This window comes from Populus nigra, chromosome 3, assembly GCF_951802175.1.
Source record: "Populus nigra chromosome 3, ddPopNigr1.1, whole genome shotgun sequence".
Classification (NCBI taxonomy): Eukaryota; Viridiplantae; Streptophyta; class Magnoliopsida; order Malpighiales; family Salicaceae; genus Populus; species Populus nigra.
Window position 1 is genome coordinate 26,036,166 of NC_084854.1, and position 17,153 is coordinate 26,053,318.

Here is a 17,153-nt window from a genome sequence, read left to right on the forward strand (position 1 = left end):
ATGGGAAACTCAAGACAATCTTCTTCTCAGTTGTATTAATGCCTCTCTTACTGATGATATACTCATGCAAGTAGCACAATGCACTACTTCTCATGCAGTTTGGATATCTCTTCACACCACCTTTGCTACACAATCAAAAGCTAAGGCCATCCAAATCCGTTCGCAGCTTGCTACTGCTCGCAAAACTACTCAGTCTGTTACCGAATATTTCTTGTATGTGAAAAAGCTCTCTGATGAACTTGCTATGGCAGGTCAAGCACTCAAATGTGATGAAATTATCACATACCTACTCACTGGTCTAGGACCTGAGTATGATTCTCTTATCACCACCATTTCAATTAAAGAAAATGTCACCTTAGAAGAGGTGTACTCTATGCTGCTCATTTGTGAGGCACGTGTGCAGCATCATCAACAAGCTCTCCTGTCTGCCATACCATCAGCTAATGTTGCTACCAAGCAACAATCCTTTTCTGGATCCCGTGTCCGCAACAACAATTTTACCTTCCGAGGCAAGGGGCGTGGCCCTTCCTCCTTTCATGGTAGAGGTAACTTCCAAACTGCTTCTCGTCCAAATAACAACTACACTAATCTTTGGTGTCAGCTCTGTGATAAACCTGGCCATACTGCGGCTCGCTGCTTTAAGAGATTTGACAGTCAGTTTCTTCCTCAACCTTTTCGACCAAATCCTCAAGCCAACATTGCCTCCAACCAACACATTCAGCACTCATTGGAGCAAGAATGGCATGCCGACACTGGAGCTACACACCATTTGACTAATAACTTCAACAACCTTAATGTTCGTAGTGAAGAGTATGCTGGAAATGATCAGATTCAAGTCGGAGATGGCACAGGTTTGCACATAACTCATTTAGGCAAGGCATCTTTATCTGCACACTCTAAATCTTTTATCCTTGACCAAATATTAGTTGTCCCTCAAATTACAAAAAATCTTATTTCTATCAAAAAATTCACTGAAGATAATTCTGTTTATTTTGAGTTTCATGCTTCCTGTTTTTTGATCAAGGATTACTCGGGAAACACCCTGCATAAAGGTGTCGTCAAAGATGGTCTCTACTGTTTTTCACAGCCTCTTCAACATTTATATCCCAAAGCTCTTGTTGGTGTTCGTGTTTCAGTCTCAGATTGGCACTGTCGTCTTGGGCACGCCTCTTACAACACTGTCAATCATGTTATCCGCTCAAATAATCTTTCCTTTCTTTCCAATAAAAGACACAAGATATGTCCTGAATGTGAGATGGCAAAAAGCCATAATTTACCTTTTTCCGCTTCTGTACCTCATGTTACTAAGCCCTTGGAACTCATTTATTCAGATGTTTGGGGGCCTAGTTCCGTGATTTCCAGCTACGGCTCTCGCTATTATGTTTGTTTCTTGGATGCTTTCACAAAATATATTTGGTTATTTCCTCTTAAGCAAAAATCCGATGTTGAAAATATTTTCTTACATTTTCAAACGTATGTTGAACGCCATTTTAATACCAAAATTAAGGCCATTCAAACTGATTGGGGAGGTGAGTATCGTAGATTAAATACATATTTTTCCAAATGTGGTATTCAACATCGTCTAGCTTGCCCGTACACACATGAGCAAATGGGAGCTGTTGAAAGACGACATCGTCAAATTGTTGAAATGGGTCTAGCATTATTGGCCTATGCTAATCTTCCAAAACCATACTGAGAGGATGCATTTTTAACGGCTGTTTATATAATCAATCGTCTTCCAACTAAAATTTTAAACCATTGCTCTCCTTTTGAAAAGGCTTATCATCAAAAACCAAATTATAACTTTATGCGTGTGTTTGGTTGTGCTTGTTGGCCAAATTTACGTCCTTATAACAAACATAAATTTGATTACAGATCGAAAACATGTATTTTTATTGGCTACAGTCTCTCACATCAAGGGTATAAGTGTCTCGATTTGTCTACTGGCAAAATCTTTGTGTCTAGACATGTCATATTTGATGAACTTTTCTTTCCCTACAATTCTCCCCAATCTGTGTCCTCAGTTTCCGAGTCCACTGCTATCACCTTACCTTAAGCTGTTGGAAGAGAGAGGTAACAAGGCGCTTCAAAGATATGATTGTTTCGATAAACTGGGATGGAGCGTGACTCATGTAGAATTCAGTCAAAGCCTCCTCATTTGGCACGTTGCTACTCTTGTTTGTTACATTGACGATTCTCAGAATAATAGTTTTGCCAAGGAACGAAATTGCTTAATGAGCAGCAGATCATTATCCGATTACATGTTGTATCTCCTGGTTTATCGTCCAACTATGTTAGCGATAAAGCTCAGCGGAACAGGGTATGCAGAAACTACCACTCATTTGGGTCGTCTCCTTCGCAGGAATACCTTAGATGAATTGCTTCCAGATCCGCCTGCCATGTTAAATGAAATTAAACTTACAGACGAAGGAGGAATGTCAGCCCTGCTAGATGGTTGCGTGCTTGCTATGTCATTGCAGACACTGGATGGTTGTCCAAATGAAAAGAAATGGGAAATTATAAGTGAAGTGTGGGTGGAAATGCTGATGTATGCTGCAAGTCATTGTGGATGGAAGCAGCATGCTGATGCACTTGCCCGAGGTGGGGAGCTACTCACTCATGTCTGTCTTCTCATGGCACATCTCGGTTTAAGCAAGCAATGTCCACCTGCACTAAGTGACCAAGTAGATGCGCGGGCTAAAAGGCTTGGTGATCTGTCTCGACGTCATTGGGTCTGTGAGATTCCTCTTGCTTAGCTAGTTTAGTCTTCTTGGGGTTTAGCTTTATTTTGTTGTTTTGATGTGTTGTAACTTTTCCTCATTTCCGCTGCTTGGTCATTAATAACATTGCTTGTTCTTTGTCTTTTAGACCTTTCATTGTCTTGTTTTCTTGGCAATATCTTTTATTAGTTACACGGGAAAAATAAACAAATCGTCTTAACACTATTTTTATTTTTTTCTCTGGAGGCGGATCTTTTCCAGTTTCCCTTTACCAAGTGTGGTAATCTATTCCTTAAAAATTGATGTATCCAAGCTTTCGATAATAAATAATTTAGAGTAGTTATGTATGGATCTACTATAGATAAATGAGGATTTATCTCAAATAAATTATGTAAATAATTTAGCAAATGTATTTTAGACCAATAAAACAGGTTTGTGCTCAATAAAAGATCTAATCGTGTCATACCATAATAATGACTTGAAAGGACAATAATTTTTGATCTACCGTTGAATAAATTTTACAAAAGTTTTTCTAAGTTGTTTTCCATATTAAAGTCATTACAATGCTATATAAACTACTGAAATATTTAGACCTACTTATTTCAAATTTTATGCTTCTAATTTTTTATTTTTGGTTCTTAGTTAAGGTAAGGTTTTGACTTATTTAAATCTTCCTAAACTTTTTAAGAAGGCACACTTCAAGTATTATTATTTTAGAGAGAATAAACATATAAATTTAGAGTTCATATCTACAACCAATCTCACTCCCCTTTCACCCATAAAAAAATTATATGTTTTTTATTTGTTGTAGTCTTTAGTTTCCTCTGCATTATGAATGTTGTCAAAAGCATGTAGATGTAAGTTCACCAACAGATCAATAATTTGATACCGGAAATTCAACACCATATGTTATGCAGACAAAGGACATGGTTTGTATTTGTGAATTAGTACAATGTGTTATATTTACATGCATTAATGTAAACATTTTAAATATCAAACAATATGTAATCTCAAGTGATTCGTAATAATTGTTTGTAAGAAATAATAACAAAAAATATTATATAGGGTAAGATTAAAATGTGATGTCATTATGTATTAGATTTGATAAAATATTAAGAAGAACTCATTAACATCAACTTTAATCATTAAATGATGTTGTTATTTATTTTTAGGTTCCCACAAAAAAAAACTATTGGAAGAAAAAAAAATAATAGCAATAAAAAAAGGATATCGGAGTGCCTAGAAAATGACTAAAAATTGTTTGAAGAAGTTCAAAAATATAAAGATTAAAATTTGACAGTATATTTTTGACTAATAAGAGTTTTGTTGACAAAGAGAAAATTCAATTTGAAAAAAAAGAGTCCAAAATCAGATACTTAAAGGCTCAATTAGATTTTGTTGAAAATTAATTGAGTTTATGAAATGTTTGATTGTAAGAAAAATTAATTTTTACATCAATTTTGGCATTAATTAGATGAAATTAAAGCTTGGGGATCGAATTATAATTTTTAAGGATTAATTTGTTTAAATTAGAGGCTTAATTTTATAAATATTAAAATTGATAGGCAATTAGGAATTTTATTGAAAAAATCTAAAATCAAAGACTAAACTGGAAAATACGCGTTAATATAGGAGCTCGAATTGACTAAATAAGGGGCTTGATTACAAAATTCAAAACTTCAGTTACCAAACTACAAATGGCCATTCCCATCCCGAAACGTCGCCGTGTCAAGGCAAACTGTTCATCTCCTTCATCCCAATTCAGCAGGAAACAGCAGTAGATCGTGGTAACGTCTCTCTCCCCCACGATGCAAGCCGTTACTAAAGCATGAACACATGGCATTATTTGGCTCTATAAAAGTCAGAGAAAGCGACAGAGGGGAGGAAGCCGAAAGCAGAAGAACGAATCCCATTTATTTGCCAGAACTCCAGAGATGATCGCAGCACCAACCTTCTACCCGAACCCCAGCAGTGAAGCGTCAGCACGTGTAAGTCCTCCTGCTCTTCAATTTTAATTCATGTTGTACTGTTCATGTTAATTTTAATTCACTATACACTGTCGATACACATGTGAATCACTTTACACATGTTGTTGGGCCGGGTCACTACCTTGGGCCAATGACTAGGTGGGCTGGCTGGGTTCAGCCTAGTCCGTACGAGCTGGGTTAGAACCCCCCCCAAAGAGCAAAAGCTGAGGTCATGTTGGGCGGGGCCTTAGGCCCAGCTGACCCGATTTATTTTGGGCCAAGGACGTTTTTGGTAAAACACACCCTTATACCAATTCCTTTTATTTTATTCATCTTTTAAAAAACTTTGCGGTTTTGTCGCGTATTTTTCTATCAATTTTTAAATAATAGAGGTTTGTATTTTTATACTATAAAAGTAGAAATTCGGTATTAAAATACCTGATTTTCTCTTAAATGTTTCAATATATATATATATATATATATACGGAGAAAAAAATATCTTGTTTTCATGCATACAACTAAGTCAAAATATAAAAAAATTCATATCATATTTTCATACAAGACAAAAAAAAAATGTATGCATTTTGAGCTTTAATAACCAGTTTATTAAAGTCATGAGAACTAGACTCATATTTCAAAAATACCAAAGAAAATTGTTTTCTTTTAATATTTGAGATTACAAATTTATACGTAAGACGTATTTCTAATATTAAAAAGAACTTTTTGTATTGATATTAGAATGGTTAAGTTTTTATCCGATAAGATAAGGATCTTTTTAGGAGGATTTGTCTTCAATCTTAGATAGCCCAACAATCAAACAACTAGTTTAATCAGACAATTAAATAATGTAGATTACCTTAGTTAAGACGTATTAGGGGTGTTAATACTTTTTCTTTACACAACCAGTCTCCATGCCCGATCTTTGAGATCAGTTAGGGTTTTTAGTGACCAAAATAATAGGTGACGACTCTCATTCCCTCTTTCCACTGATAAGACAAGAAATTCTTATCTCCATCATTTTCCGATTACTCAGATACCATGAGAGTGAATGTTCGTCGCGATGTCAGGTATGACAACTGGTATCGATATTTTATAGATATTCTATGATATTGATTATTAGATAAGTTATCCCAAAATGGACCATGAAAACCTCCCCTCAAAATGTTTGTTGCCCTTTAAAAATGACCCAAAACAACCCTTGATCACCATCTATTTTGAAAGTTTCCCTTCCCACTAGAGAGGTCTATGGATTTGAAAAAATTAATATCTAGATTTGGAAATGTTCTGGATGTCTAGGTGCCTTTTTTTTAATGATAATCAAGATAAAATATATTGATATGAAAGTTAGATCCATCGCGATGATGGCACTAGAAAAAAGAGTTCAGTACCAAGTAAAAGAAAAAACATGTAAATATCATCTAATTGGACTAGATTAGAATATCCTTTAAGCCTCTATACAAATCCATGCCTATATATATATAATTGAAATTGAAGTTGTTAGCCTTCAACTATGACGTCAAGCGGCGTAGAATAAGTTGGGAATTAACTAACCAGTCTGAAAGTATATCATGAATATAAGATTATTCAGACACGACAAAATTTACTGACCAGTCTGGGATGTAAGTACCTAAGAAGCTAAATCCTCTTCAGTTGAAATCTGGTTTTGCAAAGTTGGATGGTAACTCTGACGGAGATACTATTATTAAAGACCTAAATTTCACTACAAGATTTCACAGTTTTACCGACGGATATATTCTATCGGTATGAAATTCAGAGTTCGTCGGTAAGTTTTTTACCGACAGAAATCGTTTGTCGGCATAACGTTCGTCTGTAATACCACATTCCATCACTAAGGCTGTTGGTAAAAAAAAATAATATTACCGATGGTTTTATAGATGGAAATTGCGCGCTAAAAAAAAACTTCCTGCTGAAACATTACCGACGGATTTATTCCGTCGGTGATAGTGGCATATATATAGTAAATATTTTTTAGTTATCGATGAAAGGCTGACGGGCGTTATCCGTCGAGAACTTCGTTGGTGAGTGTGCCTTTCCACCAAACTTCTGTGAAATGCCGACGGATTATATCCGTCTGTAAATTTGTTGGTGATACATTCCATCGCTAAATCCATCAGTGGGTATTTTTAAATTTTTTTTTAAAAATTATTTAGAATAAATAATATAAATTAATAGTAAAAAAAATCAATTATACAAATAAAATTTTATTAAAAATTAAGAACAAAAAATTAAAGTAAAATAAATAATCATTGTACGCATGGACTCTGATCGACATGTTTCCTTTTTTTACATTTTTTTGGAGGGTGTTTCCTCTGTTTTCAGAAGAAGAAGACGATGGCCAAAAATGAAAAATGGCATCGTTTCTGGACTGGGCGGCCGTTTTCAATCATGTCCTCCAAGTTTCAAACATTCTTAATCGGACTCCTGGGCAGAATTGCTGCGCTTTTTACAAGATGGTCCCTGAACCTTAATCACTTGTAATGTTGACCTTAATTAGCTCAGGAATTTAATATTTTTTTTCAATGATGCCCCTGATTTCATTAATTAAACAAATTCTAAGCTTAATTAAGTCCTCATTTTTATCAATTCTTTAATTAAACTCTGGATATCATTATTTAAACCGAATCAATTCTTTTAATTTCTTTCAAAATTAACTTTCAAGTTCATAAATCTAACATGATTAAACCCTCAAAACTTTTAATTTGTGTTCTTGAGATCCAAATCTCATTTTTTCTTTATTCATTTTATTTTTTTTTGGTGGATTTATTTTTATCAAAAATTGTTGAGTTATAACAATATTCATGACCAGATATTATAGTGATAGAAAAATTGTCAAGAACAATCACAACACAACTAGTAAGGTGAAATGTGAAATTGTTTTTGAACAATTGTATTGTCCATATATAGGTACTGGTTACATGTACAAAAATTTAGTATGATTAATTAAATATAGTCAAGCTTTATTTAAGGAGATTGAATTTTAAACAGTACTATTATGATCTTTCCAATCTTTTCTAAAAAGTTATTTAGTGAAAGTGTTATTCCAGTGATATATTATATTGTATATGTTAAAGTCCATTTCAAATGTTGATAGTCTAGAAAGTTGATCTGCGAAGGGCCGATTGGGTTTTGCATGTTGAAGGATATGACGGAAATGTGATTTCTTTGGAGATGCTAGATTCAGGTTAACTGTAGAAGATTGTCACCGTATTTTGACTCGGTGAAATGTGATAATTTGAGCTACTATTAAGCATATGTGAGCAATATGGGAAAACCTGGAGAACATATAAGTGGCTTTTCTCTAAGCCTTTCCTTAGAGAAAGGCTTAGTTGATCATTCATGGCTACAAAGCTCAAAAGAAGAATGAAGTTAATTCTGGAGACAAGCGTGAATACTTTTCATAAGTGGCATGTGGTTGAAATGATCCTCTAGTGTATGAAGAGGGGTGGTGGGAGAACCAGTTCATGACTTGGACATGGTTAGATAGTTTTCTTAGAAAAACTAGAAAGGTTTGGCAAGTACAGGAGCTCTTAGATCACAAACATTGGAGATGACTTGATGTGCATCCAGAAAACAGATAAAGTAGTAGATGAACACTTTTCGTGAAGAAGTGTTGAACCCTGGTTTATGGTAACAGTTGGTTTCTCTGGTGGAGAAGTAGATGTAGACAACTTCATCGATGAGATATAATCTATGCTGGGTTAAGCTTGGAAATGTTGCAGGTGGTAAGCATTTGGTTTTAGCTAGCACGAGCATGTGATGGGAAGACAGACTATACAGATCAAGTGGGAGTTATGGCCAGGTATGACTACTCAAATCAAGTAGGAGTAAGCCTAGTGGCGACTACTCAGATCGAGTGGGAATTAGCCTTGAACGATGAAGAGTAAAAGCGTCAGCAGGTCTACAACGGTAAAGAATCACAAGGATGTGGATTGAAGTCAAAGCTTTAGGAAGGCATCGAATGTAGAAGACAATTACAGTGCTATTCGTATCAGGTGGGAGATTATTGGAAATGTGACACAAGTGACCCAAAGTCAGTAGTACCATTTATGGTGGTGGTTGGCAGATAAGTGTTATTGGTTGGTTTCTGGGAAGGTTTCATTAACATGGCTGCCATTTGAAGCCTATAAAACGGCATTTTGAGAGAAGAATAAACAAGTAGCAAGCAACAACGAGAGCCAAACACAGAGAAATATAAAGAGGCTGCTGCCTTTGTGGCAGCAACATGAGCTTCCATAAACAATAGCTTGTGTAGGCTAGTAAAATGTGAATGATAGAGAGAAGTGATGCAATTACTAGAGAGTGTGAGTATGAGGTTTGTCCTCCTTCACTATTGTAAATTGTGGTGTTTCTCCTATCCAATAATATTGGCTACTGCTCTCTTTTTGGAAGATTAACAACCATGAAATATATGTATATGCGTGTATTTGATAGTGCTAGCTGATCAACATTGATGAACTTAGCTTGAGATAAGAAAAGGTCTTTTATTCTTTTTTTTTTTCTGGTTCAAGAATAAGAAAGGGACCGTTTGGGAAAGCGGTCCAACCCGCGTTTCTAAAAATTTTGAATTTTATTTGTACTTAAAATTAATTTTTTTAGTATTTTTGGATATCGTTTTGATGTGTTGATATCAAAAATGATTTTTTAAAAAATAAAAACAATATTATTTTGATATATTTCTGAGTAAAAAATATTTTGAAAAGTAACCGCAATCACATTTCCAAACACACCCAAAAAGTCTTTTATTCTTTCTTTCTTTTTTTCCGGTTCAAGAATAAGCTTTTATTTCAGTTGTAAGAATTTATAGTCGTGAATTGCATCTTTAAAGAACAGGAAGCTTACCGAAGTTTTAACTTGTGATGAAAGTAAAATATTTATTCCGTTTTTTCTTATAAATAACAACCTATGATTTCAGTGCTAAAATATTATGTATACAAATTCATAAAGTTACACTTCGCTTTGAATAAAACACAATTTGGTGGCACAGCAAGTGAAGCAAAACTCAGGTTGTTCGTCGAGTCCTCGAGCATTATTCTTCAGGTACGTTGAGATGGGAGTGAATGTGTCTATCTTCTATTTCTTATATTTTATATTTGTACTTGTCAAAGGAGACGACAGCTGAAACCAAATTTATGATGGGAAAATAAATGGGAGCATTCTTCAGGAAGCTTTGATAATATTTTATATTTCTTATAGGTGGCACATTCTGTTATCAAATCCTGAGAATTATTGAATTATTGAGCATAATAAAGGGAGCTCACGCAGGAAATTTGTGAGTTTTTTTTTGGATAACCATCGAGAGAGGAAATTTGTGAGTGATTCATGTTTTAAAATATTCATGTTGGCTTGTTATCTGAATTACTTGAATTATAATGATAGTTAAATTTTTAAAGGTAGATAATTGGAAGCACTAAATGCATATAGGATTTTCTTGAATCCTAGTAAATATACTATGAATTACTTTTCATATATAATTAATGTTTTTGTGGTTTTAGTGTGTTTTACATAGTTAAATTGTTGAAAAATATAATATGCTAAAGAATCAATTCAAATTAAAAGTTTAAACTATTATATAAAATCTCAAAATATGTTTTATATTAAACTTTTCTTAATATACTTATACTTTTCTTAATATACTTATACTTTTCTTAAAGTTTTGGCTTGAGTTTTTTTCCTGTTCAAGAATAAGCTTTGATTTTAGTTGTAAGTACTTATATTCATGACGTGCATCTTGCTATAACAGCTAGCTTACCTGAATTTTAACTTGTGATTAAAGTATATATTATTCTATTTTTTCTTATCAATAACAACATACGATTTCAGTGCTAAAATATATGTATACAAATTCATAATGTCACACCATTACTGTAAATAACACACAATTTGGTGGCACAGGAATTGAAGCAAAACTCAAATTGCTCGCCGAGTCCTCAAGCATTATTCTTCAGGTACGTTGAGATGTGAGTTAATGTGTCTATCTTCCATTTCTTTTATTAAATATTTATTCTTCTCATAGGAGAAGAGAGCTGAAACTAATTCATGATGGGAAAATAAACGGTGGTATAATATATAGGTAGCACATTTTGGTAATTAATCCTGATAATTTGATTTGTTGAGCATAATTGAGGGAGCTCAGGAAGGAAATTTGTGAGTGATTCATGTTTTAAATTTATGCTGGGTTCTTTTTTTAATCTGAATTATTTGAATTATAATCACCGTGTAAATTGTTATGTGATTACTAGCATTTTCTTTGATGTGCCTTTAGTTGTGCTGAATATGCTTTTTTTTTGTTGTTGTTGTTGGCACCTGGTCTAATTGAAGGAAATCAAACATGGGCATTCATAAGGTGTCTGAAACTGTTGAAAGACTATGGAACGGATGGGAGCTTCGCATGGTGATGTTGCTCAGTCTCTTTCTTCAAATCTTTCTTATAATCTTTGGGCGTAGACGAAAGTATACAGCAGGATTCTGGCTCGGAACTCTTGTTTGGTTAGCATACTTGTCAGCAGATTGGGTGGCAACATTTTCATTGAGTATCTTGGCTCAAAAGCTTGGAGATTCAGAAACGAATTGTATAAATTCAAATCGAGGATTGATCCCAGCATTTTGGGCACCAGTCCTCCTTATGCACCTCGGTGGCCCGGACACTATCACTGCATATTCAATGGAAGACAAAGAATTGTGGTTGAGACATCTGTTGGTGCTAGTAAGCCAAGTTGCTGTGGCTTTTTATGCCTTTTCGAGGTCATGGTGGAGTAAGGATCCTCTGTTATTTGTAGCCATTCCCATCTTTGTTGCTGGAATTATTAAATATGGAGAAAGGAATTGGGTTCTGAGGTCAGCAAGCTCGGAGCAGTTCAGGAGTTCGGTATATAGTGATATGAAAGAACTACATCACCAATTTGATGAATTTTCGAACACTGAGTTCTTTGACATGACTGATGAACGACTCAATGAAAAACTACGCTTGAGTGACATGATACCTCAGGCTAAACTTCTCCATGAGGCGGATTTGTTCTTCCAAATGTTCAGGGTACTATTTGCAGATCTTGTTCTTGCAGATTCTAATCATTTGGCTACTCATATTATCCTAAAAAAAAAGACTGCGGTGGAAGCCTTCAATTTAATTGAAGTTGAGATGGGATTTATGTACGATGTGCTTTATACGAAGGTGGCGAAGGTTTGTTCGTCACGCATCATTGTCCGTGCTATCAGCTTCTTATGTTCTGTTTCTGCACTACTTGCCTTCTCACTAGGTATGTCCAGAAACAACCATGCCTATTTAACAACTGAAATAACTATATCATACCTCTTGTTGTACGGAGCCATCATTATTGAGATTTATTCAGTTGTTTTGCTTCTTTTCTCTGACTGGACTATGCTTTGGCTTAGTGGGCAAAAGAAGCCATTGTTCAATTTTGTGTATAGAACTATTTGTTCTTCACGATTTCTGCCATTTCTTCACAATGACAGAAGGTGGGCAAGATCAATGGCACAACACAACCTGATAAGGTTTCAGTTAAGTAAAGGCAAATTGACCAGCATTTCTCTTAAGAAGTTGCTAGGAAAAAGCCACATTCATAGTTGGGAGGATGTGGGTGCTGATATGAAAGAATTGATCTTCCAACAACTCTTAGATAAACGTACAAGATATAGTTTACGGATGCGCAGTCATGATCCTGGAATGAATGATTTACATGAGATATTATCAGAGAGAGGCGATCAGGTGATTGGAAGAGAGGGATGCCTTGAAAAAATTGGTGGGAGTGTGAAATCTTCAGATTTTAATGAGAGCCTCCTTACATGGCACATTGCTACCGAAAAACTCCACGAAAGGAAATGAGGTTGCCCTGTATTGCTCTCCTTCTGCTTGACACTTCATTGTGATACAAAAGAAGAAAAGTATGGACAGGGCATATGTTAATTCTGTCTACAAGAAAGTATAAATTTGTTAGTGTTGATCAAAATTGAAGTAGAGAAAATAATTTCAGCTTGTGACAAGAGACAAGTAAACAACTACAATTATGTAGGTGCTCAATTTCATACACTTCTCTCAAAGTTTAATTAGTTTGGAGCAAGAGAAAGTTATTTGTTCTTGTTTTGGATCTCTTCCTGCTCAAGAATAAGGTTTTATTTCAGCTTTAAGAGAATTGATAGTCCTGTAGGTGCATGAGGCTACAACAGCTAGCTTACATAAGTTTTAACAATGATTTATTCTATTTTTCTGATTATGATTTAGGGTCCAGGGAGTGGAAATTTAATTGGCCAAGATCAATGCATCCTTTAGAGGAGTTACAATATCAACAACTTCTTACATTGTTGCTATCAGTCAGACTGAGTACAAGCAAGGAAGATTTAAAACGATGGGATCATTCCAGTGAATGAAACTATACGGTTCAGTCTGGCAGTAATATCATTGACCTCCTGGATTTCCCAGGTTCTTTTGCTTTCACAACAACGTTATGGAAAGGTATTGCACCTCCTAAGATTGAGATGTTCTTATGGTTAGTTCTGCAAGAAAGAGTCTGTACAAGAAGTTTCTTGCTGCTAAGGAATTTAATACACCCAAGTCGAGCTTTGTGTCCTCTATGTCAACTTGAAACTGAGCATGTGCAACATTTATTCCTACACTGTCAATGGAGTTCTGTATTCATCAATAAAATTCAACTATTATCCAAAAAAAAGAACAAACTATGATTTCAGTGCTAGAGTATATATACAAAGTCATAATGTTACACCATGACTACGAATAAAACACAACTTGGTGGGATATAGTTGAAGCAGAATACCCAGGTTGCTCGCAGGGCTCTCAAGCATTCCTCTTCAGGTTCTTCTTGTTGATCATCAAATTTTTATGATAATAGCTAAGGAATGATTATTAAATTGAAACTTCTTTTAGAATCCATGAAGTATATGTATTGGAAAAGGAAAAACAGTATTGTATCATTAATTCCATCAATTTTCTGATAAAAATTAACGAAAAGTATTGATTGATAAATTAGGCAATCTCAAGAAGTTGATTAATTGAGCTAAAATAAGGCTTTGATGATAAATCAAAGTAAAATCATTACAAAATAACTTTTCATACTAATATATATATGTGCGCGCACGCACGTGTGGGCGTACTACAAGATTTCACAGTTTTACCAACGAAAATATCCTATCGATCTGTGATTCAGAGTTTGTCGGTAATTTTTTTACCGATGACATCCCCGAGAGAAAAAAGTTCGTCGGGTTTCCTTTCATCGGTAATACCTAATTCCATCGCTATATCGGTCGGTAAAAAAAACATTTGCCGATGGTTTTACAGACGGAAATTGCGTGCCAAAAAAAAATTCCCTGCTTGAAATATACCGACGGATTAATTCTGTCGGTGATTGGACAATGCCGACGGACTAATTCCCTCGGTAACTTTGTCGGTGAGTGTGTGAAATACCGACAGAAAATATATGTCTATACATTCATTGGTGATTGTGGCAGCAACATGAGCTGACAGAAAGTATTGTGAAATGCCGACAGACTAATTCCATCTGTAAAGTCGTCGATATGAGTCAAATGCCGACGGATACAGTTCGTCGGTAAAACCCTCTGTGATTATTTTTAAATATGTTTTTAAAAAATTATTTAGAATACATAATATAAAATTATATAAATTAATAGTAAAAAAAAACCAATTGTGCAAATAAATTTTTTATTAAACATCAAAAACAAAAAAATAAAGTTAAATAATATTCATTACAAATTGAATGTGTTTCAAAAAAAATATTAAATTAACTATTAAAGTTAAAAAATATTCATTACAAATTAACATAATGGTGGAGCTGGAGGAGGAGGAGGAGGCTTGTTGTTATATGACCAAAAAAGAGGAGGCGCACATGTATCATCACTATGTGATGCCATGTTCATGACCATTTGGCAAAGCTGTTCATAATTCGTCGAGAGTTGTGTATACCTCACTGATAGGTGGTCGTATTTTTGGGTGAGTTGAGCCATTTATTTCTGCAAGGCCACGAACTCTTTAGATTGAGTGCTCGATACTGATTGGGATCTCCCAACGGTTGAGACACTACGGGCCGCTCGCAAGTTCTCGGCCGTAGTGTTGAAGAGCTCGTACACCTGATTTTTATCGGGTCCATCGAACGATCCAACCTCCATCCACAAATCCGGATTGAAATCCAGATGGGTCGAAGGATCGTCCCCATATCTCTCCCTCAACCAGCTATTATAGGTCTCCTTAAAATGAAAAAATTAATCATCATATTCAATTCAATAAAAATAATAACTTATGAAATAAAATGGTTGAACAAACATAACACAAAGTGTTGAGCACGGTTGTCAACGAACTGTTGCGCTCCCTTTTGGCGGTCTTGACTCCGCACGTGCGTCTCAACAAACAGCTCCATTAGGCTCGACTCACGTCCAAGAGACGTAGCCTATAATGAAAAAAATTAATTAACAACAAATTAATTTAACGATATATTTCATTTAAATTAATCTTACCATCCGTTTCGCAAGTGCAGCAAACGGAACGGAGCCGCCAGTGTGCGTTGTCACCGAGCCTTGAATTGGCCGATTCTGGTTGCCAACACTGGACTGTGAGTGTTGTGTGAACCGCTCAGACGACACGTGCTCAAGATAGTGCAACCATATATCTGCCGGGATGTATATCGGTTTAAAATCCCTCCAAACCGCCACGTCATTCCAGCCTTGGAGACCCTTATCTCTAGCGGTTTTTTTTTGCCTTTTTTTGTGCTTCATACCAAAAATCACGCAACCTACTTCCATAGCGAGAAATTAGATTTTGAAACATAAATTTTTTTCTAAAAAAATCTTGTATTGTTTTCGATGTTACCTAGTTGCCACGTGATGTTTTCACACCCTCCTCACAACAGTGTCATGTCCATTGTCCCAGGCAAATTTGTTCTGTGTATAAATAATTAATTTTAAATAAAAATAATAATGTATTTACAATTATATTAATAATTTATTAGAAATAAGCTGGAAATTAGAAATTAACACCAACCTCAAATCTGTCAAACTATGTATCGATTTGAGGTATCCATTCAGGATGTCTGGATACCTGACTCCATTGAAATAATAGAATCTCCATCGATGATTTAAACGTGTGTGTGTGTGTGTGTGTGAGTGTTAAATTTTAAATGATTGACTTTCCATAAAAGAAGGGATTTCGCTACTAGAATTTTTATATTTACCAACAGAATTTTCCATTAAATTGATCTCATGTGAAAAAAAATCCTACAACAACATTCATACAATTATTAAGAACATAAAAAATAAAAAATAAAAAATAAAATAAAAAACAAATATAATGCAAAAAAAGAAGAAGAAGAAATCTTACATTAATGTACTTGTGAGTGAAGCTGAGAAGAGAAAAGAAAAAGCAAATTCATAAAGTATGTTAATTAAAAAAAAACTGAGAAGAGAAAAGAAAAGAGAAGAAGACATACTTGAGTATGGAGGAGAAAAGAAGGAGTTGGGGAGATAAGAGAAGAGAAAGAAAGAAAGGGACACTGATGTTTTTTACATAAGGGGAAGATAGAAGAAGAAGAAGAAGAAAAGGCGTGTTTGTTATGAAATGAGGGATTCTGGTCTTTTTAATGGGGCATTTTACTGACATATAAATAAATATTAATATTTTTAATCATTTTATCGGTGATTCCGTCTGTAATATTTAATTTAAATTTTCAATTGAATCGAAAATTTTCAAAAACCCCTCATATAGCACTAATGACTTTTCAATTCATCGGTAACTTAGTCTATAAAGAACAATAATTATAGTGCAATTAAGAAGTGAATAGTTCCAGAGCTTTCTAGAAAATACCAACGGAATTAATCCATTAGTGATACCCTTTGTAATTGACATGATGAACAGTGCCAGAGAGAATTGAACACAGTATACCAACGAGTTTACAGATGGAATTAATCCATTAGTGATACCCTTTGTAATTGACATGATGAACAGTGCCAGAGAGAAGTGAACACAGTATACCAACGAGTTTACAGATGGATTTTACCGACAACATTAATACCATCAATAATTCTGTCGGTATAAATGACACGTCTTCGTACTCTTTTTTTCTTTGTTTTAATTAATTTCATTGTACTTTTTGGATTTGTTTTAATTTCTTCTTTTCCCACTATAATTCTCGTGGTATATACCGAGGGAAACATTTCGTCAATGTTTTCGTTTTTATTTGTTAATTTTCTGGTAGTGCTTAAATAAAGTTTTGTATGAAAAATTTGTTTTTGTCACATTATTTCTAATTAACACAAATTAAAAACTTCAAGAGAATCTTGAAAAAGAAACCTCAAAAGAGTATATGGAAATTAACAGCAAAAAACATAACACAAAATGAATGTTGTACTTCACCTTACCGAGTAGAACTTTTTTTAAACTGTAGACAAACCAACACAATAACTCCTTAGT

General features: G+C 34.6%; 1 protein-coding gene and 1 non-coding gene across 2 annotated transcripts; both read left to right on the forward strand.

Annotated features, from left to right (window-relative positions):
• Positions 1–256: 256 nt before the first annotated feature.
• LOC133690396 (small nucleolar RNA Z247) lies at positions 257–392 on the forward strand. The gene has a single exon (XR_009841428.1). It is a non-coding gene; the product is annotated as a small nucleolar RNA Z247 (small nucleolar RNA).
• A 9,154-nt stretch (positions 393–9,546) lies between these two features.
• Positions 9,547–12,774, forward strand: LOC133687988 (uncharacterized). The gene is made up of 3 exons (XM_062107351.1): positions 9,547–9,745; positions 10,601–10,653; positions 11,027–12,774. The coding sequence occupies exons 1-3, from the start codon at positions 9,611–9,613 to the stop codon at positions 12,546–12,548; spliced, it is 1,710 nt and encodes a 569-aa protein (XP_061963335.1). The 5' UTR covers positions 9,547–9,610; the 3' UTR covers positions 12,549–12,774.
• The last annotated feature ends 4,379 nt before the right edge of the window (positions 12,775–17,153 follow it).